We start from the raw sequence: 26,468 nt of genomic DNA on the forward strand, positions 1-26,468 counted from the left end.
GTGTCTTAAGCTATAAGATGTTAGGGAGCAGCAGGGTTTCTTTCCCAATGTTCTAGGGAATAGTGCCAAATTTTGGTACCATATTTATGCCCATTGGCTACATTTGTTTCCTTTTTTTCAAGGAAACTCGCCATGGACTGGCAACAGTGGCTCATGGGCCAGAACTAATCTATGGGCCACCACTTTCAATGGTACTGGATTAGACAGTCAATGGAGTTACTTCAGTAGCACTGACAATTTCATTTCTCTTTTCTCCCCACCATATCCCATCTTTTACAATGGCATCTATATTCCTGATCTGTTAGAACAACAAACAAAAAAGAATTGACCAAACCCTGATTTTTAAAAAACAAAACATAATAATAATAATAATAATAATAATAATTTTATATCCTGTTTTAAATCTAATGAAATCTCAGCATCATCATGACTACATGAATAGTTTTGCTGCTGATATGATGCTAGTCACATCAGCCAAAATACTATTCGTGCCTTTGAAGTTTATCACACATGGGGAAAATCAGGTGTTTAAACAGTCATTTCCCTGGGAAAATTGTGATGGAAATTTTCATACACATTGTGGTTAGAGAGGACTTATCTTGGGAATAACTAGGGAATAGCCAGCAACAAATCATTCATGGGATTTCCCTGCAATTGCAATGTTATGTAAAAATCCTCACCATGATTGCGTAACTTTTCCTGGAAAATTACTGTTTAAACCCTCAATTTCCCCCATGTAATAAAGTCCTTGGTGTAGAGCTAGGACTGCTTTCTTTCTTTCTTTCTTTTTGGTACAGTAGCAGTGAAAGCCATCACTGTCAAGAACCTGATGGCTCCCAAGTTCAGAATCTGGCAGCTTTGTCTCCTGAAGTTTTCCCCACTGTCATAGCCTTGCACTGCCTATGCTGACCAATAGGATCATAGCTGTTTACTTGCAGTATGAACTATGTTGCTCTAGGAGGGAATAACATGTATTCAAGCATTTATAACCATACAAGGTAGTCATGCAATAATATGGGAGACAGGTCTCTAACAGCATCTTTACTGATTTCATTCTTGAAGAAAGCAAAGAAAGCAATGAGTAATTTTAGCTATTTTGTTCCTGCTGTGACAACTATTTGCAGTTTGGGGTTTATTCTGTGCCCAATTTGCACACTTTTTGTGCAAACATCAGGGAATTTTCTGTGTAAAAATGCTGTTTTCTTCACACACACACACACACACACACGTATTTTGTACAGAATAAGGCCCAAACTGCATAGCTTTTCTTTAGTCCAGGATTTTCCTTGACTGGAGGATCACATTCTTGACCATTTTTTGAATATTTTAAAATATTATCTACACCCCTACACAGGAGTTATTATGACAAAGAGGAATAATGTTTGTGAGGCAATATGTGTCTCCATCAAACATATTAAACAGTCTTTCTTATTGCTCCATAATATTATAATAGTATATTGCAAAATAGGTAGATATTGTTCACAGTGAAGCACTGATACCTCACCATTTGAGGTTTCACATGTTCCACATTTGTATCAACTTTCCTCAATGGTCTAAATTTACATTTTTGTGTACGATGCATACCTACTGTCCTACTTCCACATATCTCTTTGGGTGAGTTTTCACATCATCACTGAATTCTGGCAAAGGCATGTTAAAGCCAGTTTTTCCTCTGAGCCAAAATGTTATTTGTTGTCCTTTCCCCTGTCAGAAATAATATGAGAACAGAGTCGTCCACAATAACAGCAACAAAAACAACTTCTTAAATGGCTGAAAGTTTCTTAGGGATATTAAAGGCTTGGAGTTTGCCACCATTTCTGCTAGCGTCCAAACTCTTCCTCAAAACTATGGCAATTGAAGAGCTATTTTTAAAATTCTAAGAAGGACAATAACTAACTATTTTTGGGGAGCCTTGTAACTATAGCTATAACAAATTACTTTTTAAAAAGTAACTACACAAACTCTGTCCCAGATGTGTTCATGTCTCAAGTCTCTGATAATTCTTCATCTACTGTGATACTAAGATCCTACAACCTCATACACAGTGTTAAATTATTGGTAGAATCAGCCATCAAATTTTCCTTTCTGAATGCTAATAGCTATTAACACACTTCCTTCTTCTGAAATGCTGCTATGCCAGCCTGTGGTAAATTAGATTATTCACTGTAAAGGCATCTTGGTCCAGTACACCCACACCTTGCTTGTGGCAGACCATAGTGATTAAATATGAAATTATGTGGTGATGTTGGTAATCTTTCTTTTGGTCCAAGGCAAGAGGTGGGACCATGAGCAAGTCACAGTCTCTCATTCTGAGAATGAGGCAAAGACAAACCCTCTCTGAACAAATCTTTCAAAGAAAACTCCGGCCCAAAACACACGGGCCAAAAAAAGCTGCTTCAAGCCACTTTTGGGCTGTGGCATTTGCATGACACATGCCCCCAAAGTGGCCAGAAACCATTCCGAGGCCACCAAAGACAGCCAAAAGCTGCCACAAAAAGGAACCAATTAAATCCATCTCCTGGTGGCGGCTGACTTGGGACCACAGTGAGAGACCCATTTGGAAGCGAGCTGTATGGTCGCCATGGTCCTGGCCCAGGCTCATCCCAAATTGAGCTGGAGTGGCCTCTGGCTGCTCCTGATGGGCTGTCTACTTCACCCCTCAGATACCTTAATTTTTATGGTCCCTCTTTCTTGCAAATCATAACCTCCAATTGACTGGAGAGCATTTGCTGTGATCATAGAGACATGGATTTGGAGAGCTATGGGGAAAAGAGAGTGGGGAGAAATGGGGAGGGAGAGAGAAAGAGATTTATATTACTGCTCATTGACTGTATACATTAGTTTGGAAAGGATAGCATTTAAAATAATCTAGCTTGAAGGGATATGGCCATTCGCTTATGTTTCTACTACTTAACTCTTACAGAACCCAGATTTTATAGATAGGAAAAATAAAGTGGTATGCCAGTATGGTGCAGTGGTTTGAGTCTATGACTCTGGAGACAAGCATTTGAATAGCCAATTGGCCATGGAATGGATGACTTTGAGCAAGTCACACTTTCTAAGCCTCAGAGGAAGGCAAACAAAGGCGCTTTATGGATGGGCCCATAGAGGCGCCGTCGTCACGTGCGAGGAGTAGCGCTTTTAGACGCCCCTCGCACGTGATGAGGGCATCAAAATGGTGGTGCCCTATACACATGGGCACCACCATTTTGACATGATGGACGCCTAGCGTCCGCACTTCTCGGCACCCTTGTGACGCTGCAAGAATGCCATTGGCACCTTGCGGCGTCACAACCGTGCCGGAAAAAGAAGCCGCTAAACTTTGCCAAGAAAAGCCCTTGATAGATTTGACAGGGTTGGCATACATCAGAGTTGACCTGAAGGTGCACAACAACAATGCAGAAACTAATTAATTTCAGCTTGGACAATAACACCTCATGGTCTTTATAAAGGTAAAATTAACAGGAAACTGGTAATACAGTATTAAAGACTACTCACTTTGGTTTTTGAGGCAACCTATATTAATAAATGGACCTTTACAGATTACATCAACCTTTCTTTTTACTTCTGTAACAACTTCAGAACCCAGCTTTTATGAACGCAACATACGTAATATACAATAATAGGTAATATACAAAGGAACACAACTTACGTAAACTGGTACTTTCCATCCTTGAAGCTGTATTCACCGTGTCTCCAAACAGACAATAGCGTGGTCTTGTGATCCCAACCACCCCTGCAACAACAGGTCCTGTAATTACAAGGACAAAAGAAAGAAAGAAAGAAAGAAAGAAAGAAAGAAAGAATATAATTAAAGGTTTGGAATTGATAGGCACACCTTGAACTTGGATGTATACCTAGATGGTATAATTATATCAATTTGATATCATCCTGTCATGGCTGCATCTTAGGTAGTTAGAATTCTCCACTGGTGGGATCAAGTACATCTATAATCTTTTGCTTTTTAGCAAAAAACCTATGCACTTCATCAAACAATACACCCCAGAATTCCATAGAATGAAGTCACAATTATTAAAGAAGTATCATGGTGCTATAAATGAGTAATATGGAAACATGTATGGAAGGGACCATATCTATGTTCTTTTTTTCTATCTGTACTGTCCTCTTCTAGGAAGCATTTCTATTCTTTAGATAAATGTCTCAAAACCTTAGAGTCACATTCTATTTTACGTAGGTTCTCAGGGTCCAAATTCCAATGGGATGGAGCTAGGGGGTCAAATATTCTAAGGAAAGATTAACAAAAGCCAATGTTTAAAACTCTTGTTGCTGTTTTTCTTGTTATTTGCCATGAAGTCAACTTTGTTTTATAATGACACTATTAATAAGAAACCTCCCAAAGCCCCACTCATTAACTGTCCTGGTCAGGTGTTGCAAACTCATGTCCATGGTTTCTTTAAATAAATAAATCACCTGCAGTGTCTACCTCTTTTCCTAAAGTTTTTAATATCGCCCCAATCCTTCACCAGGCTATGATTCTTGTAGTTGTTGTAGAGTATGTTGTTGTAGAGTATGAATTGATTTTGGCATTGGATTGCTAGCTTCAGGAACTGTGCTGTCGATTAACAAAACCCACTGCACAAGACTGAACTGTAGATGGCAGGAGGTAGACTGCAGTCTACCAAAACATCACATAGCTCTGTTGTTGGCTGAGATTCCCCCAAAGAATGCTAGACTGAGCTAATTTCTGCTTCACCCATCATGTTGTTGCTACCAAGTCAACTCTGGTTTTATGGTGACTTATGGTGGCCTTATGAATCAAAGACTTTCATTATTCCCAGATCATCAGACACCCTGCTCAGGTCCTACAAACCCAGGGTCATGGCTTTCTTAAATGAATCAATCCACCTGCAGTGTATTCTCCCTCATTTCTTCCTTCCTTCCACTTTACCAAGTATTACTGTCTTTTCCAATGAGCCATATGAAGATGAACCCCAAATTCTAAAAAGTGACGCTGCATTAAGAGAAATGTGGAAAACAAATAATCAAAATGATCAATTTACATCCCCATCCACAAGAAAGGAAACACAAAAACTGCAGCAACTGTAGGACCATAATACTAATTTCCCATGCAAGCAAAATCATGCTCAAGATCTTGTAACCATACATGGAGAGAGAAATCCCAGAAGTCCAAGCTGGGCTCAAGAGAGGAAGAGGAACCAGTGACCACATTGCAAACATATAATGGCTAATGGAGAACAGCAAGGAATTACAAAAGCAAATCTATATGTGGTTTATAGATTACAGCAAAGCCTTTGACTACATAGATAATGAAAGGTTATGGAATGCCTTTAAAGACATGGGAGTACCAACACATTTAATAGTCCTGATGAAGAATCTGTGCCTAGGACAAGAGGCTACTGTTATAACAGAACATGGAGAAATCAAATGGTTCCAATTGGCAAAAGGGGTCAGGCAAGGCTGCATCCTTTCACCCTATCTTTTCAACTTGTATACAGAACATATTATAAGAAAAGCAGGCTTGGACACAAGCAGGAGGAGTGAAAATTGGAGGAAGGAACATCAACCATCTAAGATATGCAGACAACACCATACTATTAGTAGAAGACATTGAAGACCTAGAGCAACTACTTATGAAGGTCATAGAAGAAAGTACAAAGGCAGGCTTACTGCTGAACATAAAGAAAACAAAAATAATGACCATGAAGGAGAAGGTGAGGACATGAAATAGTAAAAGAGTTCCTGTACCTTGGATCAAGCATTGCACAGAATGGGAACTGCAGCCAAACAGTCAAGAAATCATAAGAAGACTAAGGCCAAGTACAAACCGCCCCAAAGAGGTGGCCTGCACCCGCCCCTTTTCGATCTGGATTGGGGCCAGGGCAACATCACTGGTAGCGCTGCTGCCCCTATCCGGCGTTTTCCAGGCCATGGAGAAGCAGCAAAATGCCGCTTCTCCATGACCCATAAAAGGGGTGTCCTTGGGGCTTCATGCCCCCAGACACCCCGACCCTACAGAGGAGAAAGGGGTAACCCCTTTCTCCTCAGGATTGTTCCCACGCCCGTCTGGTTGCCACTGGAACGATCCGCTCCCCAAAGGAGCTCCGTTTCAGAGCTCCTTGCAGAGACGCCGCCAGCCCACCATAAGCAGCCTGGGGTGATGCGGGGATGTCATGTGCACACTGTGCTGTTTGGACGTGGTGTGCATGTGACATATCAATGCACACCACGTATGGACAGCACAACGTAAAGATGGCACCATCCATACGTATTTGCCATGCTTTCTTCAACCCTAATTTCGGCGCCAACATGGCACTTGGTGCCCATTTGTATTGGGCCTAAGGATGGGGAGGGCAGCTATGAAAGAACTAGAAAAGCTCCTAAAGAACAAAAATATACAACTAAGTTAGAATTGTACAAGCAATTGTATTCACCATTACTATGTATGGATACAAGAGCTGGACAACTAAAATGGACAAAGGTCCAAAAAAATGCAGAAATAATTCAGTTTGAGGCTGCTTTCAATGCCTTGCCTCCATGCTAGGAAATCCAGGGAACTGTAGCTTGTTGCGGCCCCAGAGTTCTCTCTGCCAGAGAAGGCTCAATGTCTCACAAAACCACCATTCCCAGAATTCCCTCGCATTGAGCCAGGGCAATGAAAGCAGTCTCAAACTGGATTATTTCTGCGGTGTATTTGGGACCAAAGAGAGAATAAATTCATTTGAGATGTGGTGCTGGAGACGAGTGCTGACAATATTGTAAACAACAAAAAAGAACAAATAAATGGGTCATAGAACAGAGCAAGCCTGAAATTTCCCTGGAGGCAAAGATGACTAAACTGAGGCTGTCATACTTTGGCCACATCATGAGAAGGCATGACTTATTAGAAAAGACTCTAGAGTGGTTAGCAACAACAAAGCCCACATCCGAAAGACAGTGTGGTGTAATGGTTTAAGTGTTGGACTACAGTACTGGGAGACTAGAGTTTGAATCCCTACTCAGCAATGGATGCCCACTAGGTGACTTTGACTAAGTCACACGTTTTCAGCCTCAAAGGAAGGCAAGGAAAAACTCCCTCTGAACAAATTCTTCCAAGAAAACACAGTGAGAGATTCACCTAAGAGTTCTAACATAAGTCAGAAAGGACTTGAAGACACACAAGAAAGCCCACATCTGTTCTAAGGAATAAATGTGAACTAGGCAAAACAGGAAAGGGTACCATTTTATGTAAATGTATGATAAAGAAGATACATAGATTCATGAGACTGAAAAATAACTCATACTAGATATGGTTCAGTGTAACACCTTTATCACTAACACTGGAAGTAGGTGCTTTTTGGAATGTAAAATAAGCTTGCTGTGTCACATCAAAATTGAATCTAGTCCAGCCTCTTGCTTTTCATCCCAGCCAATGTGATATTTCTTTTTATTAGCCAATGCACTGCAGCATTTGTTACACAAACTAGGTAAACATGGTTCATTCTTCCATTTACATACTTTTCTTTGATTTGCCTACATCCTTCTTTTCTAAAACATGCCTAGTTTGTATGTATACTTCAGGCTTCTGGTAAGTGGTGTCACTGGTGCAATGCAAAATGTTGCTTAATAGATCACCCACTCACACCTGCAATACAAGTTAAGCTGCTTTAACATGATCCCATAAGATTGAAACTGAAACATATTTCACTGTTGTAATTCATCAATGTATAGACATACACGCTTGGATAGGGATCATCAAAGTTTTGTCATCCTGCGTTTAGTATGATTAACATGTTCCTTTTTGTCCAGAAAAGTTCATAATACAAACAGAAATGAAAAATATTTTTATACTAGAATATATGTTAGATGACTTTCATTGGTATTTACTTCCAATTTAACCAACTAATTCACTAATATTAAGGATGAAAAATAAACTTCAGGTTCCACCTTTTTGACTGACCTGTATATTGTTGGCAGACTAATTAAATCATCCAAATAATTTAATTAGGAAATCTCTAAAATCAAGTTCAGACAAAACTGATGTCCTGAATGAATACCAACAATACCTGTATGGATACCAATGCGCAACCTCAGTTTCTCATTTGGCATGTGCCTAATCTTGAAGGAAATCATTGCACTGAGAAAGTGCAAAGACATAGTAGCAATTTCCTCAACATGCTTTATTCCATTGCGAATGGGGAGGCCACTACCAACCATATAAGCATCGCCAATGGTTTCAACCTGTAAACAGTGAAAGCAATAATTAGTGCTTGCATAAAAGTGGGCTATGAACAGCAACAAAGATAGCTGTTAATGACAAGTGCTAAGTAGGACATGGGGAAAGATGTTTGGTTTTCAGATGCTTAGAAAGGATTTAATAATCACAAAGAAATTATAACCTTCCCTGCCTCCTCCGAAGAGAATCTACATATGACACACATTCAAAATGGTTAGATGAAAGGAATTTCTCATCATTCTTTCATGATTATCTCAAGAGATACTCTACAGATGGCCAATGTTAACGTATAGTTAATGATAAACATCCTTACTGAGTGGAATAAATGTCTACTCCCTTCATGAGAAAGTTAATGGTTTTATCCTGAAAATCTCAAGTTTTGGATGTCTCGCCATTCCAAAGGGGAATATCCCCACTGTTCATCCAGGATGGTTACCTTCCCAAAGAGTAGAGTAGTTGCCTGCCTTCCTCATTACCATTGTTGTCATTTAGATTTTCCATATTTCTATTAAACTATTCAAATTCATCTTAGTACATTTTGTGAGAACACTGAAGCAGTTTGGTACACCCATACTTTTTTTCTCCCCAAGTTCCCCATGAACATGGGGTCTTGTCGGCATAAATGGTGGTTATACTGTCATAATATGTTACATACATTATAATATGTTGTCCCTTTTCATTTTCTCTATTGCCACAACTGGAATTGTCTACTTGACAGATTGGCCTAGTATTTATCATATTAGGCTGGTAGAAACTATTTTGCACACACATTCCCAGATAGAATAACAACGCTCTTGTTCTCCAGTCTTTAAAACCAGGACTCCAAAAGCTCTATCATCCTCCCAAGGCATGACCAGGAATATGAGGATGTATAAACGTCTTCATAAATCTCCAAACAATAATAACTTAGCTGGCTCTGTCACCTGCTTCTCTTCACTCAAAACCTACTTGTGGGTCTCAATAGGAGCAGCAAATGATGGGCCTTTCTGTGACATATCCAGCTACAGCACACATTACTGCAAACACAACAGTCTCAGTATCCCAGGTACTAGAAGGCTTGGAAAATTTGTTTTCTCATGCTGCCTAAGTCAGGTCATCAAATACCCTAAAAACTATATAATATGTCTGGCATCCCAAGTAAACACTGAGATGCCATGGAAAATCACATGGTTCAAGGCCTTTCTTGAAATTAATGAACCAGTTCTAGCAGTTTTATTTTGCACTAAGAGATGCAAACCATTTACCAGAAGCATGAAATGCTTGCCTGTGTTGCATTATAATAGGTTAGCTCATAGCAATATGTTGTTGCTGCAAAATTCTAATCCACCATCCCTCTATGTGGATTAAAGGTAACTTCAGAAGGAATAGGTAAGTCTGAGGGAGTGGCAGATAACATTTGTCGTCCCTTCTAATAAAAACATACTAGCACTTAGATATTGTGAACACTGGCTCTACTACCTTTGGCATAGAGAGGGCTGTGCCTTCCCTATTGTATATTCTTATCCAGGTTACATTTTCCTTAATGCAAGTGAGTGAGGCTCATCTGGAGTGTGTAAGATATCATCCAAGCCTCACATTCTCTCACATTCTTTTTCTGAATGCTGCTGACCAGTCAAGCAGAAATAGACTGGGGTTCACAGGAGCGGAACAAGCAGATGGCCTTAAAATAAATCTCATACATTCCTCAGAATGAATGCTATTTGCTTACCTTGTAGACATCATATATTTTAATGATATTATCAAACAGGCTATATAGGTCATTGAGGAGATTGACAACTTGCAGCGGAGAGCTGAGGGAGCATAGCCTAGTGAAGTCCACAATGTCCGAGAAGAAAATGGAGACTGAGTCAAAACTTTCAGGTTCTACTGATCTCCCAGCAACAAGTTGTTCTCCTATGAAGCTGAAATATGAACAGGTGACAGATAATGCCCCATTTCTTTTATTCTTATTCACGTCAGAAGAAAACGGCTGGTCTTTCAAATTAGAGCATGTTGTCACCCAGCCTTGTACATAAAATTATTTCCTATGGAATGGGTGCAGGATTATAGCCAAAATATTCTGAGGTTTTGTTTTGGTTGTGTGCATTCATAAAACCTACCCAAGATTCAGCAGTTCACATATCTATCAACCTTATCCCTCATGAAGGTAATCCTTCTGGGATAATACCCCTCAGGACTAGAACAATACCCCTCATATGGGGCTGAATCTGATAGTCTATGAGGCTACATTTTCCCCTCTCTCTTTCTGCTATTCCCTTTTTTCTTTTCTTAATTCTTATTACATATTTATGGGGCAGTATAAAAACAAAAAATAAACAAGCTTGATTTATATACCGTTTCATACCACCTAAACAGTGACTAAGAGGTTTACAACTGTAAGCTAATTTGCCCCCAACAGTCTAGGTACTCATTTTAGCAACCTCAGAAGGATGCAAGCCTGATTCGAGCTTGAGCCCTTTTGCTGGTCTTGAACTCGCAACCTTATGGTTTTGAGTGAGTGGCTACAGTACAGGCGCCGCCACCACTGTGCCTGTATAAACAGGCAGCTAGAAGCTGCCCCTGTAAGCCCCATGTCTGTGCTGCAGCATCTGCATGCTGCAGCACAGACGCACCATCCGAAAGCAACTGCTCTAGGCAACTCATTTTTTGTGGCATCGTAAGGGCTGCAACACAGCCCTATGACGCCTCTTCCACCCAGAGGCGTGTGGCTGATTGGGCGCCCTTAGGTCACAAGGCTGCACCCCATTTGGACAGGGCCACAGCCTTGTGATGGAATGGTGTTGATATTAGGGCTCGCCGCATATATATGATGTGCCATATCGAGCCCTAATATAGGTGCAAACGGCCCATCTGTACTGGGCCTATATTCATTTTCTTCATTCCCCTTCTTCTTTGCCTAGCAAGTTCCTGAGGAAAGAACAAATAGCTCTCAAAAGGGGTCAGAAATGAATTCTGAAATGAATGCTTTTCCAAGTGGGGGGAGGGGGGTTGGCCTTTTGTTAATGTTGCCATTTGAACTATTTTGAATGACGTTATCATCTAGCAGATCTGGGTGGGAGCTCCCTCTCTAAGATCTGAAGAAGCAGGGGACCTTGAGCACAGTAAATATTTGTCCCTCCTGGAAACACTGGGACTAAACAGACTGGCCAAAAGGGCCAGCATCAGGGTGGACTGAGGGCATGGCAGCCACAAGATGTATGCTCCGACTCCACCTCCAGTCCACTGTCACACCAAATGACCAACCGACCGCACAGCGGGCAGTGTTATGGCACTCCTCTGGCATGGAGTTCAGATGATGTAAGCCAAAAAGAGAGCTAGGAAGTGCAGCAGCAGCAGCACAGTGGACTTTTTTTGGCTTCAAAATGAGTGGCATTTTGCCACTTCTTTTAGGGCCGGCAAAGTCCCAGATCAGGCCCGCAGCATGCAGTTGCTGTGGGCCTGATCCACTGCTGAAAGGGGTGCATGAAGCCACAACTTCAGGGTCATCTGTTTTGCCCCTTTACTTATAATACTCCAGTGTTGATGGAACTTTTCATATGCCTCCTCTTGCATCTAAGGAGGCTAGGATGGTGCTCTCTGGAATTTTTTGAAACTAGAAGTTCGTTCATAAGGAAAGATGTTCTTTTTTTAAGGACACAAGAGAAAAGGTCACATGGTAAGCATGTTAGAGTCATATGGTGTGCATGTTGTCTTCAGACAACATGAGAGGAAGGCCTGCAGACTAATTAGATTCATTGTGCCACACCGTCCAAAGGCTCTGGGCCAAGTGGGGAAAATCAAGGCAATAAAATTTGGTTTTCCATTTGTGACTACAAAGAGCCTCCTTCAAACATCAAGCTTATCTCTTATCCAGTTTTAAGCTCACAGTGCCGTTTATAGGAAGAGAGCATCAGGTTCCTTCAGGTAGTCTGTGCATTGTTAGGGATGAAGGTAAGTGTATGTGTTGGACAAGACAAAGCAAGTTAGGATTCTGGGAGACCAGGGTTTGAATCCCCACTCAGCCATGGAAACCCACTTGGTGACCCTGAGCAAATCACATTCTCTCAGCCTCAGAGGAAGGCAATAGCAAACCACATTTGAATAAATCTTGCCCAGAAAACTGTATGATGACATCCATAACGTAGAAGTGACTTGAAGGCATATAACAACAACAGCAAATGTATTGGGATTCTACCAAATGGTTGAAGACCACAGAAAACCACATTATGAGTCAAGCTAGTTCTCCAACTAAACTTGTTCTAAACAGAAATTAATGTGAGAATACTTCCTACCACACAATAACTTAGGAACAGTGAAAGATTTCAGTTACCCTGGTAGCATGGCTGATAAAAGCTTTTCAGTCTTCTTCTTTTCTGCCAATAACTGAGTTGTTCTTGCTTCCACCACTTCCTCAAGATGATTTGCATATTTTTCCAGTTTATTGACCATGTTGTCCAAGATACTGAAATGGCTTTTGGAAACGTTCAAAAAGTAAATATTGAAAGAAACAGTGTTTATCTTTCATTTCTACTAGAGTTGTTTACATTCCTTGTAAGAGAATGAACTTTTGTATCTCGAATTGCTTTAATGTTCTATTAACTTTCCAGTTTTTCCATGGATTGCCTCTACTTAAAACCCTTCCCATGTCTCCCATCATACATATATACTGTAGCATAGAATCTGCTTATCACATTGGGAGCTAGATGGGGGGAAATCTTCTAAAGATTGCATTTGGATGAACAATAGTTTACCAAAGCCAAAATCAGCTCTACTGATAAAATAATTTTACTATTATTCGTTGATACTGGCATTAGCAGCTAGGTTTCAGAACACTATTCCACTTTGCTTTTACAGACTAGACTGTTATAGCATTATATTCCTATATTAAGCGCCATGGCAATATCCTGTGAAATTTTGGGGCTTGTAGTTTAGTGGGGCCCAACAATTTTCTGGCTGAGAATTCTGACTGGCTCTCCCTAAACTGCAAATTCCAGGATCCCATAGGCTGTTGCCATGGCAATTAAAGTGGAATAGTAGTGCTACAATAGTGTGTTTTGATAAGGTCCAAGAAAGGTTGTGCTTTGATTTGAAGAAATTCTCCAGATTTACTGAAATATTACGCATTTTATCAGTTTTGTTTTAGCCTTTATTTGGAATTTGTGTCCTTTATTTATAGGAGCCTTGGTGGTGCAGTGGTTAAATGTCTGTACTGCAGTCAGTCAGTCACAAACCACAAGGTTGCGAGTTCAGTACCAGCCAAGAGGTCAGGATCAACTCAGCCTAGCCTCCCTCCATAGGTCACTAAAATGAGTACCCAGTTGTTGAGGCAATTAGCTTACACATTGTAAAATGCTTAGGGTGTGCATTGATAAAAGGTATAGAAATTTATTTGCTATTGTGTTTATGGTTTTATCAAAAAATCACTTTGAATACTCATTAAGTCAAGATGCATTTCAGAAATTGAATGAATGAGTGAGTGGATGGATGGATGGACGGATGGACGGACGGATGGACGGATGGATGTCTCTGACGGCTCATTAGAAGATCTTAATTTCCAGTTTACTATTAGTTCCATTTGCTGGCTCATAGAGGAGTCAGTAAACAGGAGTACACCTTGTACATCCTTGTTGTCCACATGGCATACAATCAGTAAACAAGAACAACTGAAATGCACTAAATGTACATTCAATAATTTTGGCACATTAAAACAAGACAGACTAAACTATGGCCGGTTACACACCGGCACTTTAGTGCGTGACGAGCTTCCGCACCGCCCTAACCCTAGTGCGTGCTCGTCACGCACTAAACGGCGGCGACCCTTCCATACGGCCGATGCCGTGAGGACGTCACGGCCACGCCACCTCTAGACGTCCTCAATCCGCGGCAGGGCGCCTAGGGCGCCCTTTCCGCGGACCAGGAAGGAGCTCCGTTTCGGAGCTCCTTCCTTGTCCACGGCGCCGCTTTGCTTCGCTGGGCACAGCCTTCAGACGGCTGCGCCCAGCGAAGCAAGGGAGAAAGGTTCTCCCCCTCCCCGCCGCCGCGGGGTGTCCTTGGGGCTTGAAGCCCCAAGGACACCCCTTTTCAGGCTGCGGGGAAGCGGCGTTTTGCTGCTTCCCCGCAGCCTGAAAAGCGGCGGATCGGGGCCTCAGCGGCTGCTGGTGTAGCCGCTGAAGCCCCGATACTCCAGGGAAAGGGGTGAGTCCAGACTGCCCCAAATGGGCGGTCTATAACCCGCCAATGTTAAAACAGTTGAAAACCATACACATGCATATATTTGGATGAAAACAATTAGACCTCAAAGGCTTTAGGCCATGTTTTTACTTGGCACCAATAAAACCTCTAAGGGCGCATCTACCCTGTAGAATAATGCAGTTCAACACAACTTTAACAGCCATGGCTCCATCCTACAGAATCCTGGAATTTGTAGTTTTGTCACACCTTTTTAAATTGCAAATCCCAGAATTTCATAGGATGGCGCTACAACTTAAAGCGGTGTCAAACTGCATTATTTCTACATTGTAGACACACCCTAAGGCAAGGGTATTCCACGACTGAATCACCATAGCAGAGAAAGCCCGTCCCTCATCTGCCCTCAGTATATTACCTGAAATGTAAGGCCTTGGCATACTACAGTGCGCCTGCTCCATACACAGGCGCACCATACATGGCTTCCACTTTACACGGAAGCCTCACTGCAATTAAATGAATGGGACATGTGCCTGTGGCGCACACAAAGAATTTGCCTTACGCGGAAGGGGGGGGTCCGGAACAGATCCCCCATTTAAGGAGAAGCTCTACTGTATTTATAAAAGCTATTTTTTCCCCTGACCAATTATCGCATAAATATAGTTTCCCAAGAAAGAGATTCACCTTTCAGGACTAGCTTCTCTCAATGTTCTCTTCACATCAGAAAAGGTTGGCCTCCTCTCAGGATGTTCATCCCAACATGCCTCTATAAGTGCAATGATGCTTTCATTACATTTCTCTGCCACAATAGAGGGGCGAAATGGAACAGGAGAGTCCACTTCCTTGATTCTTCTTATTATCTCTGGAATTAACAAATGAATATCAATCAAATTGGAAAATGTTATTATCTTCATTTTTATTCCTTTACTTTTAGAAAGTTGCACCTTTGGTGAAAGTGTCAGTATTAAAGAAGTAAATCCAGCTCCTGATATTTCTATCTCAACAACTGTCTGTGAACTGAACCTATCTTTCCCAGAATAGGGTTGGAGGGAGAATGGTCTACCATAGTGCTACTCAAAGAGGTGATCCATGGACTGGTGTTAGTCCATGAACCTTTGACAGTTGGTCCCCAGCATGCTTCCAGAAAAGAAAAAAAAAAAACACAATTGTAGCTAAGGGAAACACATATAGCACTTTTCCCTGGCGTACTGGGAGGAAATGTTGCCAACGTCAGATAGGTTGAGATACATTGGTCTAGGAAAAGCATTCTAATGGATGTGGCCTTTTTGCATCCACTAATGATCGTGCAGATGAGGGATTATTATTTCACATTGTATTTAATTTCAAGAAGTGTAGGGGCCATCCATATTGATGAGATTCACAGTGAAATCAGGCCTTATGCTTAATTTATCTGAACTTGACCAGGATCCGGTAGTACACTTGGTTCCCACTCTTTCTGCCAGAATCAGCCATCCTTCCATAGCCTCCTCATTCACCCCAAAAACCAGTTCTACTGTGAAATGACCAGAAGTAGGGTTTTGGTACCAAGGTAATCTGCATTGGGAGAAGGCAGAGAAGAAAATCCCAGTTCTGCTGATACTGGTTACTGAAGTATACCACTGAACCGTCACCTTCCTTTTCATCATATGTTAACTATGTATTCTCTGTTTGTATAAAAATATTAATATAATATTTCTATTGTCTTAATACCTAACAAATTTTTAAAGTTATATATTTATAACCTTCAGAAGTCACCACCTGTTGTGAGCAAAAACAAAACAAAACAAAAACAATCAAATTTAGGGCTAACTGCCATGCAAGAATATGATATTGAGAAAGAAAAATTTACAAGGCTTTTCTCTCCTCTGCACATTTTACAATAAGACCTCCAACCATCGCTCAGTAATGTTTCTGATCCAGCAATTATGACAATTCTGGTCCAAGCAAACTATAGCTTGCTGGGAGTGGAACAAGCTCTCTCTCCTTCTTTCCATGAATCTCCATGTGCAGAGGAGATATTCATCTTTTCTGTTGGGGCACTGAGGAGATATCTTGATTTGCCTCAGCACCTGCACACATCCAAACCAGGAATCTGATTTAAATGCACCTTAAAAATCAGGTTTACAAAGGGCGGTTTAACAAACCAAGTGTCTTGTGTTTAGATGACTGTATCAAAAAGAGTCAGGGACCTCAAGCTTTTTGTTTGTTTCCATCCTCTGAAACCACAGTCACTTGAACCAGAAACATAAAGCCATGACAGGCTATTATAATATTTGGGAAGCCGAGCTGGCAATTTCTATGCACCCTATTTGATATGACTTCTCACTGATGGAAAGAAACAGAAAAACATAAAGAAACAGATTTGAGAATGTCAGAAATATGGAATGTGAACTTGTTCTCTCTCTCTCTCTCTCTCTCTCTCTCTCACACACACACACACACACGCACGCACATACACAGAGGTGCACTGAATGGAACAAGTTAGAGACATGGGGCAGTACAGACTATCCCAAAGGGGTGGCCTGCAGACGCTCCTTTTCGCACTGGATTGGGCCAGGACAACCTCACCGGCAGCCCTGCGGCCCCAATACAGCATTCTTCCAGGCCAAAGAAAAGTGGCAAAGGAGTGCCCTTGTGCCTTAGGTGCCCACTGCACCCCAGTGCTAAAGAGGAGAAAGGGGCTGACTCAGGATCGTTCCTGCAGCCGTGCAGTTGCCACAGGAACGATCAGGTCCCAAAAGGAGCTCCATTGCACAGCTCCTTGCGGTGATACCACCAGGCTGCCATAAGTTGCCTGGGGTGGTGCATAGATGTCATGCGCATGCTCTTAGTGCTCTTAGACATCTCAGCGGCTTTCAATACCATTGACCATGGTATCCTTCTGGAACGCCTGAGGGAGTTAGGAATCAAGGGCACTGTGCTCCAGTGGTTCCGTTCCTACCTCTCGGGTAGATTCCAGATGGTGCAGCTGGGGGACGTGTGCTCCGATAAGAGGGCACTGACATCTGGTGTCCCTCAAGGAGCCATTCTGTCCCCCATGCTATTTAACATTTACATGAAATCGCTGGGAGAGATCATCCGGAGACACGGGGCACGGTGTTATCAGTACGCTGATGACACCAAAATATATTTCTCTGTGTCTCCGACTGATGCAGTGACCAGGGATGGCATCTCTCCTCTGGATGCCTGTCTGGAGTCGGTAATGGGCTGGATGAGGGAAAACAGAATCAGTTTGAATCCAGAGAAAATGGAAGTGCTCGTGATAGGTTCCCCGGGCCCGGGGATGGATATTTGTCCACCTGTCCTGAACGGGATCACGCTTCCCGTGAAGGACTCAGTTCGCAGTCTGGGGGTGCTCCTGGACTCGTCGCTCCACCTTACATCTCAGGTGGATGTGACAGTTAGGAGCACCTGTTATCAGCTTTGGCTGATACGCCAGCTGCGACCCTACCTGGGCCGGGGGGACCTTGAAACGGTGGTACATGCTCTGGTAACCTCTCATTTGGACTTCTGTAATGCGCTCTACATGGGGCAACCCTTGTACCATACTCGGAAGCTTCAACTGGTTCAGAATATGGCAGCTAGACTGGTCACTGGATCTTCCAGGGCCAGTCATATAACACCAGTCCTTAAAGACCTACATTGGCTGCCCATTTGCTTCCGGGCGCAATACAAGGTGTTGGTTATTACCTATAAAGCCCTAAATGGCTTGGGCCCAGGGTTCTTAGAGGACCGCCTCTCTCCGTACAATCCGCCCCGCACACTCAGGTCGGCCAGGAAGCAATTGCTTTGAGTTCCAGAGGCAAGATATTCTACCACCTCACAGAGGGCCTTTTCCACCTTGGCCCCCAAGCTCTGGAACTTGCTTCCTGGCGAGCTCCGCTAGGCCACCTCCCTGGACCAATTTAAAAAGGGGCTTAAAACATACCTCTTCCAGCAGGCATACCCCTAATACCCCCGAAGTAACTCGTTCTTTCCCCTCACTGTTGCACTATTGTGCTAGTTTGGAAAGTTATTGTACTGTAGTATGTTTTAATTGATGTTTTATTGCTTGATGCTTTTATTGTAATTTGGATTGTATGGTCTATATGCTGTAAACCGCCTTGATCTCTGGAAAGGCAGGCTAAAAATAAAGTTTTATTATTTATTATTATTATGCTGCACTGTTTGGACATGGCACACACCTGACATAAAGATGGCACTGTCCATACATATTAGGGTTCCAGAGCATGCAATTGCCACGCGCTCTGGAACCCTAATTTTGGCGCTAACACAGCACTTTCAGCCCATCTGTTTTGGGCCATAGATATAGCTACACAGGAAGGAAAAAGAAGAAATGAAACACAAGTAAGATATCAAAGGAAGAAAACAAAAACCTTCTGCATTCTTGCTTAGGTCTTGGTATGGACCATCTTCATTACTGTATATCAGTTCCCTCATGATAATAGCAAAACTGTATACATCACCCTTCTGGGTGCCATGGAATGGATACTTCCCCATCCGTAACAATTCAGGGGCTGTCCAGAAGAGATCTAAAAGAAGAATAGAAGCAAAGATCTCATATTTTTTGAAATTACAGGGGATGAAATTCAAGATCAAATGTGTCACCTTTGTAAGTTTTTAAGTATCATGTTTTTATAGTTTACATTTCAGCATTAATCTGAAGTGTGTTTTTTATAAGTCTCAAAACATACCATTTTCAATATGTATTTGATCTCACAATATGCATTTAGATTGTATTTTGATATTTTTAAAACATCTGGAAAATGTGTCCCAACAGTTGAAGAAATAGAATCTGTTAGGTTGCCAAATTCCAGCTTGCACATTAGGTTGAGAGGAGTAAATCAGGTCATCCTATATAGGAATTCACATATTTCATATTTCTGAAGCATACATACTGCCAAAATAAAGCTGCTTTGGGTCGATTTGGAGGTATGCTGTTTAAATGATGCATGCATCCGGAAGCTGCGCCAAAGCTGCACTCCTGTCCTTAGGACTGGATCATGCCTTTGGCGTGGCTTCCAGACTCTTAGGAAGCATGCATCATTTAAACAGCATACCTCCAAAATGACCCGAAGTAGCTTTATTTTGGCCTGTCTGTATGGGGCCATAGTTTCACTTTTGAATTCTATACAGAATATTATCTATCTGTTTAGAGTGCAGTCCTAACTAACTAGGGTGGTCAAGAGCCAGCTAAGTTGACGCTAAGCTAGTTAAAGCTGAACTGGATCCAAATCTCTTTCCTTGACTTATTTTTATTTCAGTACTGTGCCCATGGCCCAGGGCTGAAAAAAGTTTGGATCTTAAAAAATTCAGCTCTTTTTTCAACACCCCCCCCCCCCCGCCCAACTCTTGGGGGCTTTTCAGCTAGCAGATCTTAAGCCATCAAATCAGTTCTGCAAGCAGATTGTTCTGTCTGAGGGGGCATTCCCACTTGGCTTATAACGCGACTTATTTTGCAGCAAATCAGATTCGGGTTTTTTTTTCTGAGCCTGATTCGATTCTTGTCCATTGTTCCCATTTACGGAGAGGGTGTAAAATGTTCTGGGTTAATTTACCCTGCATTCGTTCCCATTTCTTTTACTCCGGTGTTATTTTAAATCAGTTCAATTTGCCCCTCGTTCCCATTGCTTTTTTTTAAAACCAGCCATCAATCAGCATGATGTCAGCATGTCGTCACTATAAATCACATCATTTTGGGTCGGTTTTTTTTTTTTTTTGCTCCCCCGTTCCCATTTGTGTCCGTTTGTGCCCTTCCTTTTTTGGGGGTGGGTTTTTTGTTAATTTTTTTTTAAAAAAAACAGCCACTGAGAAGCACTTAAGCATTTATTCGCTTAGTTTGCCAAGCTCAGACAACCGAAACAGCGCCTAGGCGATCTTTAAGGGAAGCGCTTAAGCGATTTAAAGAGCTAATTTTTTTTTTAAAAAATTATAATTATTTATACTGCCCTGATTCTCGCACTGACCTCAGCGGAAAAAGGGACGTGAATGGGAAAGCTGGTGGCGATGATGAAGAAGAGAACGAAGAAGGTGACACACCCAAGCCAGCCCCTCGAGCGCTGCTCCTCCCATCTCCAGGTTCCCGAATCAGACAGCCTTGTCGTTCCCATTGAGATATCGTGAATCGGCTCCTGGGAGCAAAAATAACCCACGTTAAAACCTACTGTTTTTTAAAATCGGTTTATAGGCTTATAAACCAGATTATTCAAGAAAATCCGATTCAGATTCAGATCTCAATGGGAACGATACCGGAGCAATGCGGCTCGGATTCGGGGTCAAATGAGAACGATGCCCCCATAATTCGCATCCTGATCCGCTATTTAGGCCAGTGGGAACGCCACCTGAATAACTCTCAGAACATTTCTGCAAGCAGAAGAGAATTTATGCTAGCAGAAAACAAAACTGTATCTAATCCTAACCCTTAGCACATATTTGAGTTAGGATTACACTGTTAAACAGCAATAGGCAGCATATCATTGGCCCACATCCAGACAGAACAGTTTCTGCTTTCTGTAATAAAAATAATACATATATTCATATTTCTCAGAGCTACTTTCCACAAATATCAGAACTAGCATCTCTATTTCTTTCTTTTTTTATTTCAAATTAGCCTTGCTTGCTGTAATAAAACACACCACCATTCTATGCTGTGGAGGGATGGCCAGTGAATATTCATACCTAGGAGAGAAACTATTTGCTAACTAGAAATATGACCTTGATATCCATAAAATGCTTAAGTATATTTGAACCACAACTGAGATATCACAGGTAAAATGCATTGACCTAGGGGTGATATTTTGTGAATTTTGAAATATTTAATGCCCTTACCAGCATATGTGGTCTCCTCCTCTGTTATTATCCTGAATTTTGTGCCATATTTCAGTTCCCACAACCCAAATCCACACAGTTTCACCTGCATGCGACTGTCTACCAGGCAGTTCGTAGGCTTTAAGTTTCCATGAGATTTTAGGGGGCTGTTGTGGATGAAGAGCATACCCTGAAAATTAAAACACACACATCAACAGTGCATACTAATGTATTTGGCAACTCAAAATAATATAATCAGTGTAAAATTCATTGTGAATAAAGGTAATTAAGTTGGTGTACTGTGTTTTTCATTCAGTTTTATACAGTTTCATTCATTCCACAGAGGTAATGTTACCTTGAAAACATTTTAATTTGTTTTGTACTCTGATTAACGTTGTGTGCTTTCAAGTCTATTCTGATGTATGCCAACCCCAAGACAAAGTTTTCAAGGGCTTTTCTTGGCAAGGTTTGTTTGGAAGGTGTTTGCCTTTGTCTTCCTCTGATGCTGAGAGAGTACGGTTCGCCCAAGGCCACTCAGTGGGTTTCCATGGCTAAGTGGGGATTCAAACCCTGGTCTCCAGAGCTGTAGTCCAACAATCAACCCATTACACCATGCTGGCTCTCTAACGTAAGTTAATTGGCGCTACATCAACATTTGCCATTTGTTGCGACCAGTCTTTTCTAGAGGTCACAAGATTCATGGTAACATGGTAACATCAAATATATCATACAGCTAAGCATCTATTTGTAACACTTAGGGCCAGTTACAGTTTTTTTAAAACATACACAAAATATCCAATTAAGAATATAAATATTACATCTGTTTAAAAGCCCATTTATTAAAATATCAGAACATACTGAAAACTAGCTAGGGAAGGTGTGGAGAGGGAAAGCAGGGTCTCTGGCTGAAGACTACGCAATAAGAACTCCTGTGCTGTCCAAACACTTGGATGGCATAACCAAGAGGCTGTTGTTAGTTTACTTACATGCTATGAAAAGGGAAAGGCTTTATGGAGGCCAACCAATTTAAGACAAAATACAACAGTGGCAACACGGGTAAATTCAAATATTGAAACACTGATGAGATGTACTGCAACAATTCATTCCATCAGAAGATTTTTAAAAAAAACCACACCTCTAATCTCGTAAAATCTCAGTGCTCCAAAAAACGGACTCCCAAAACATCATACCATTTGTTCCATCTCCCTCTCTATCTGAAATTATTATCTTTTACACTTACAAATAAACAAACTTAACATAAACACAACTACCCTCAGTCAGGATAGCAGCAGATACTTATGGTTGGAGATACTGATTTTCTTTTGCGTATTCAGTTTTTACAATTACATTTTTTATGGTTCCTTCAGCTTCGCAATTCCATACTCACATTGACAATATCATAGGCAAAAGAGATTTTGAATATCCAGTCCAGTTCAATATCAGAATGCATCAAAACATCCTAGAAAAACAATCAGTACAAAAGTATTATATATAAAATATTTCTCTGGAGATGTAGCTTCATTTTTTTATTTTGAATTTTGTATTTTTTTTTTTTTTTTGAAAACTTGATATCACATTGTTTGTGGGTTGACTTTCATACAGCAAACCTTCAAAGTGGGAATTTGTCTAGGGCTATAAATTGTAGTACGGCAGAGATGGGCAAAGTGCATATTGCTGGAAGCAAAGTGGCATCAATCCTTGTATAAAGTGACTAGAATTCAGAGACACAGAAGTTTTAGTCTGGAATATCAATATGTGAAGGAATATTGTAGCACCTTTGTGACTAACTGAGCAAAAGAAGTTATGACATTAGCTTTCATAGACACAGGCTGCATCTGCACTGCAGAAATAATGCAGTTTGACACCACTTTAACTGTCATGGCTCAATGCTATGGAATTCTGGGATTGGTAGTTTTGTGAGATATTTAACTGTCTCTGTTAGAGAGCTTTGCCACAATAAACTACAGATCCTCAGATTCAATAGCATTTAGTCATGGCAGTTAAAGCCGTGTCAAACTGCACTAATTCTGCAGTGGAGATGCAACCTCAGATGCATCTGAGGAAGTAGACCAAGACTCCATCCACACTGCAGAAATTATCCAGTTTGATACTGCTTTAGGTGCCATGGTGCTGTGCTCTGGAATTATGGGAGTTGTAGTTTTGTGGGCTATTTAGTCTTTCCTGTCAGAGAGCTCTGGTGCCACAACAAACTACAGGATTCCATAGGATGGAGCCATGGCAGTTAAAATACTGTCAGGCTGCATTAATTCTGCAGTGTGGATGCAGCCCAAATCTACAAAAGCTAATGCTATAACTTCTTACCCTCAGTTAGTTTTAAATGTGCTACAATATCCCTTTGCATTTTTAGGGAGATATACAGGTAGGTCTATCTCTGCCTGTTTTCTCTGATTTTTAACTGAAAAGATGTTAGGTTTTTCCCCCCTGCTGGCAGGATATTTGGTGCTGTCAAAAACTGCATTTTATTTTAATTGGGTTATCCAAATTTCTTTTGATTCAAGATGCATTGATAATGTGATAGCTCCACTGTTTCACTACTCACTATTTAATTTTGTAAACCACTTTGAGAAAATAAGATACTTGAAAGGTGGCAAATTAATCTACGTATTATGTAATTAATTAGTTAAGGTATCATGTGATATTCATAAGAATTTGATACCATGAGATAACTGGAAAGAGTATTATATGACTAGACAACACACTATTTTAGTAGTCCTTTCTGAACTAATAAGCATGATCTGATTCTTTCTATCTTGACTAAAACATAACCATTGCTCTAAAACATGATAGAAGAAGTTCACCTTTAGGCTTCCTTTCTTGTAATAATGCATCACAATGCAGATATTTGGAGCTTCAGGACATATCCCATAGAAGATTACTAGATTCTCGTGTCTCAGTTCTCTCATCTGAAGCACAGAAATTTCCATAGATGTACCAATCAGGGTTGATATCACCAACATATATCCAAGAAGCAATTAAATTGCATCGCCAAAAAAGATACAGACAAGCAAATGTAACCTTATTCATTTGCAAAACTGCAAATAAGGGGCAAATGTAATCTTATCATCCTCCCACTGGTGCAGTGCTCTATTATCAGACCACATTGGATAATGTTACTTGTTCAGGCCAAGGCATTACATTAGTCAATTCCCTAAACATGATAAATTTATTGTTTAAAATCATATTGCTCCATTAGATGCTAACCAGTGGTGCAGTGGTTAAATGCTTGTATTGCAGTCACTTACAAACCACAAGGTTGTGAGTTCAGTACTAGCCAGAGGCTCCAGGTCAACTCAGCCTTCCATTCTTCCGTAGGTCATTAAAATGAGTACCTAGCTTTTTGGGGGCAATTAGATTACACTTTGTAAACTGCTTAATACATTGGTAAGCAGTATAGAAATGTACTTGCTATTGCTATTGCTATTGCTAACTGATTCATAATAAACATAGCATCACTTTACAACTTGTGACACAGGCATGGAAGGTATGGAAATTACCACCTATACTTGTTATACTGGAAGCACCTTTAACTGATTTTAACTGATCTGATTGGAGCACCTTTAACTGACCTGAATGAGAGCTGAAAAGCAGAGCAGAAAGGGCAGCCCTGATACTTCTGATAGTGGAGGTAATAGCAGGGGTTCCTCCATGTGCCATGTGTCATATGACATTAGAACGGTGAATGGCATTAAGGGGAATTTCTCTTGGTATCTCTTGTCCATGATCAGAATTAGCAAAGATTCCTCTAACCAAGATGTGCTTGTGGAAGGAACTGGGCTTCCATGGGTTAGATAGAAAACCTCAGTGGGTCTTTAATAGCACAGACCTTCTCCTGCCAAAAAATAGTTCTGAGAGGAAAGCTTGTTTACCCCTTCATAGCACTGTAAGTATTCCTATTGCAGGAACACAGATCTCATTGGCAAGCCCCATATCAGCTACCTGACTCAGATATATTTAATGTCAGCCTACAATACAAAGACAAGTTTGAAACAGATGACATCAAAAGCTTAAAAGTCAAACATACCATCTGAACCTCCTGAAGAATTGATAGCTTCCAGATATCTGTCTGATTATCAGTGAATTTGAGAGCAACAAGGATTCCCTAAAGCAGGGGGGGGGAACCAACAAGGTGAAAGCTGTTAACCTTAGGTGGCAAATAAAATGGTCTTGAAGACATTTTCAAGAATATACTAGGGGTCTTTCAATATCATTGACTGAAGTCAGCTGTTCTGGGGATTTATTAGTAGGAATGATGGTACAAGACTGGGATATTCTTATTACTATGATCACAACGACTTTTAGATTTTGATTTCCTGATGACAGTAATTTTATGTTTATTAACACTGAGCCTCTGTCTCTGTCTCTATCTCTGTATCTACACAAGTAATGGGCCAGAGCAGGGGCAGGAAAAAGCAGCTCAATTCTGCTTTATCCAAAAGTGGGTCGAAAACCCAATTTTTTGTAACATGGCAACTGCATCCTTTTGGGATCAAAGACAAACCTGGGAGAAGTGTTGGCTTACTTTTTAATTATCTGTCTGTCTGTCTGTCATTTATAGTTATCATTTATTATACCGATATAATAAATGATGTATAATATGTGTGTGTGTGCGTGCGTGTGTGCGTATAAAATTATATATAAACATGCATATGTGTTTATGTGTATGATTAAATTCACTTATAAAACATTAGAAGCATGTGAAATGAATGATAGACATGATAGGGGGAGCTCCAACCCTGTTTATTTCAGAAGTAAACCAAAAGGATGAAGGCTCCCCTGTCCCAATCCACATTGGGCAGATCTACCTACAAGGCTGGCCTTGTGTTCCCAGGCTAGCTTATCAGTGAATGACCTGGAAGCTAGGAGACAACACCTGCATTATTGCTAAGCTCCCGCAACCTGAACACAAGGAAAAATGCACTAAGATATGGTTCCTAGCCTATTCCAGTGGTTGTGTCATTATTTTTTAACCAGATTCTCTTAAATTGGTCCAAACTGGGGCTGGGATGGAAGGGGTATTTATTTATATATTTGTTCATTAGTATCCTGCCATTCTCCCAGAGAATGACTTATAAAAAGACGTTGAACCTAATAATAAAAAGGCATTATCATTTTAAAAAAGTATTCATTTGTATCCAGATTAAATCTATTTGTCAAAACCCACTGGATGATAAACATATCCACCTATTTCATCCCAAAATAATATTTTAAGAATGTTTGTATTGCAATCATATTGAAGTTTTAAAATAACTACAGTGGACCCTTGTTATACGCTGGGGTTTGG

The 26,468-nt window shown here is 40.9% G+C and overlaps 1 protein-coding gene across 7 annotated transcripts in view; it reads right to left on the minus strand.

Moving 5' to 3' along the window:
- Positions 1-26,468, minus strand: part of LOC149318509 (guanylate cyclase 2G-like) — a 55,738-nt gene that overhangs the window by 1,300 nt on the left and 27,970 nt on the right. For 5 of the 7 annotated variants that reach the window (XM_089509896.1, XM_089509893.1, XM_089509898.1 and 2 more), the window contains 12 exons: positions 25,209-25,286; positions 23,986-24,090; positions 22,554-22,625; positions 21,188-21,356; positions 18,736-18,891; positions 15,044-15,221; positions 12,504-12,644; positions 9,903-10,095; positions 8,025-8,199; positions 3,653-3,751; positions 2,668-2,759; positions 1,585-1,704 (listed from right to left, as the gene is read on the minus strand). In XM_089509896.1, coding sequence (XP_089366022.1) covers positions 1,585-1,704; positions 2,668-2,759; positions 3,653-3,751; positions 8,025-8,199; positions 9,903-10,095; positions 12,504-12,644; positions 15,044-15,221; positions 18,736-18,891; positions 21,188-21,356; positions 22,554-22,625; positions 23,986-24,090; positions 25,209-25,286 — 1,578 coding nt within the window. The remainder of the gene's footprint in view (positions 1-1,584; positions 1,705-2,667; positions 2,760-3,652; positions 3,752-8,024; positions 8,200-9,902; positions 10,096-12,503; positions 12,645-15,043; positions 15,222-18,735; positions 18,892-21,187; positions 21,357-22,553; positions 22,626-23,985; positions 24,091-25,208; positions 25,287-26,468) is intronic. The other 2 variants (XM_089509894.1, XM_089509897.1) reach the window with 2 other exon arrangements.

The sequence above is a fragment of the Sceloporus occidentalis genome, unplaced genomic scaffold, assembly GCF_023333645.1.
Source record: "Sceloporus occidentalis isolate IW3139 unplaced genomic scaffold, rSceOcc1.0.p SCAF_2, whole genome shotgun sequence".
Classification (NCBI taxonomy): Eukaryota; Metazoa; Chordata; class Lepidosauria; order Squamata; family Phrynosomatidae; genus Sceloporus; species Sceloporus occidentalis.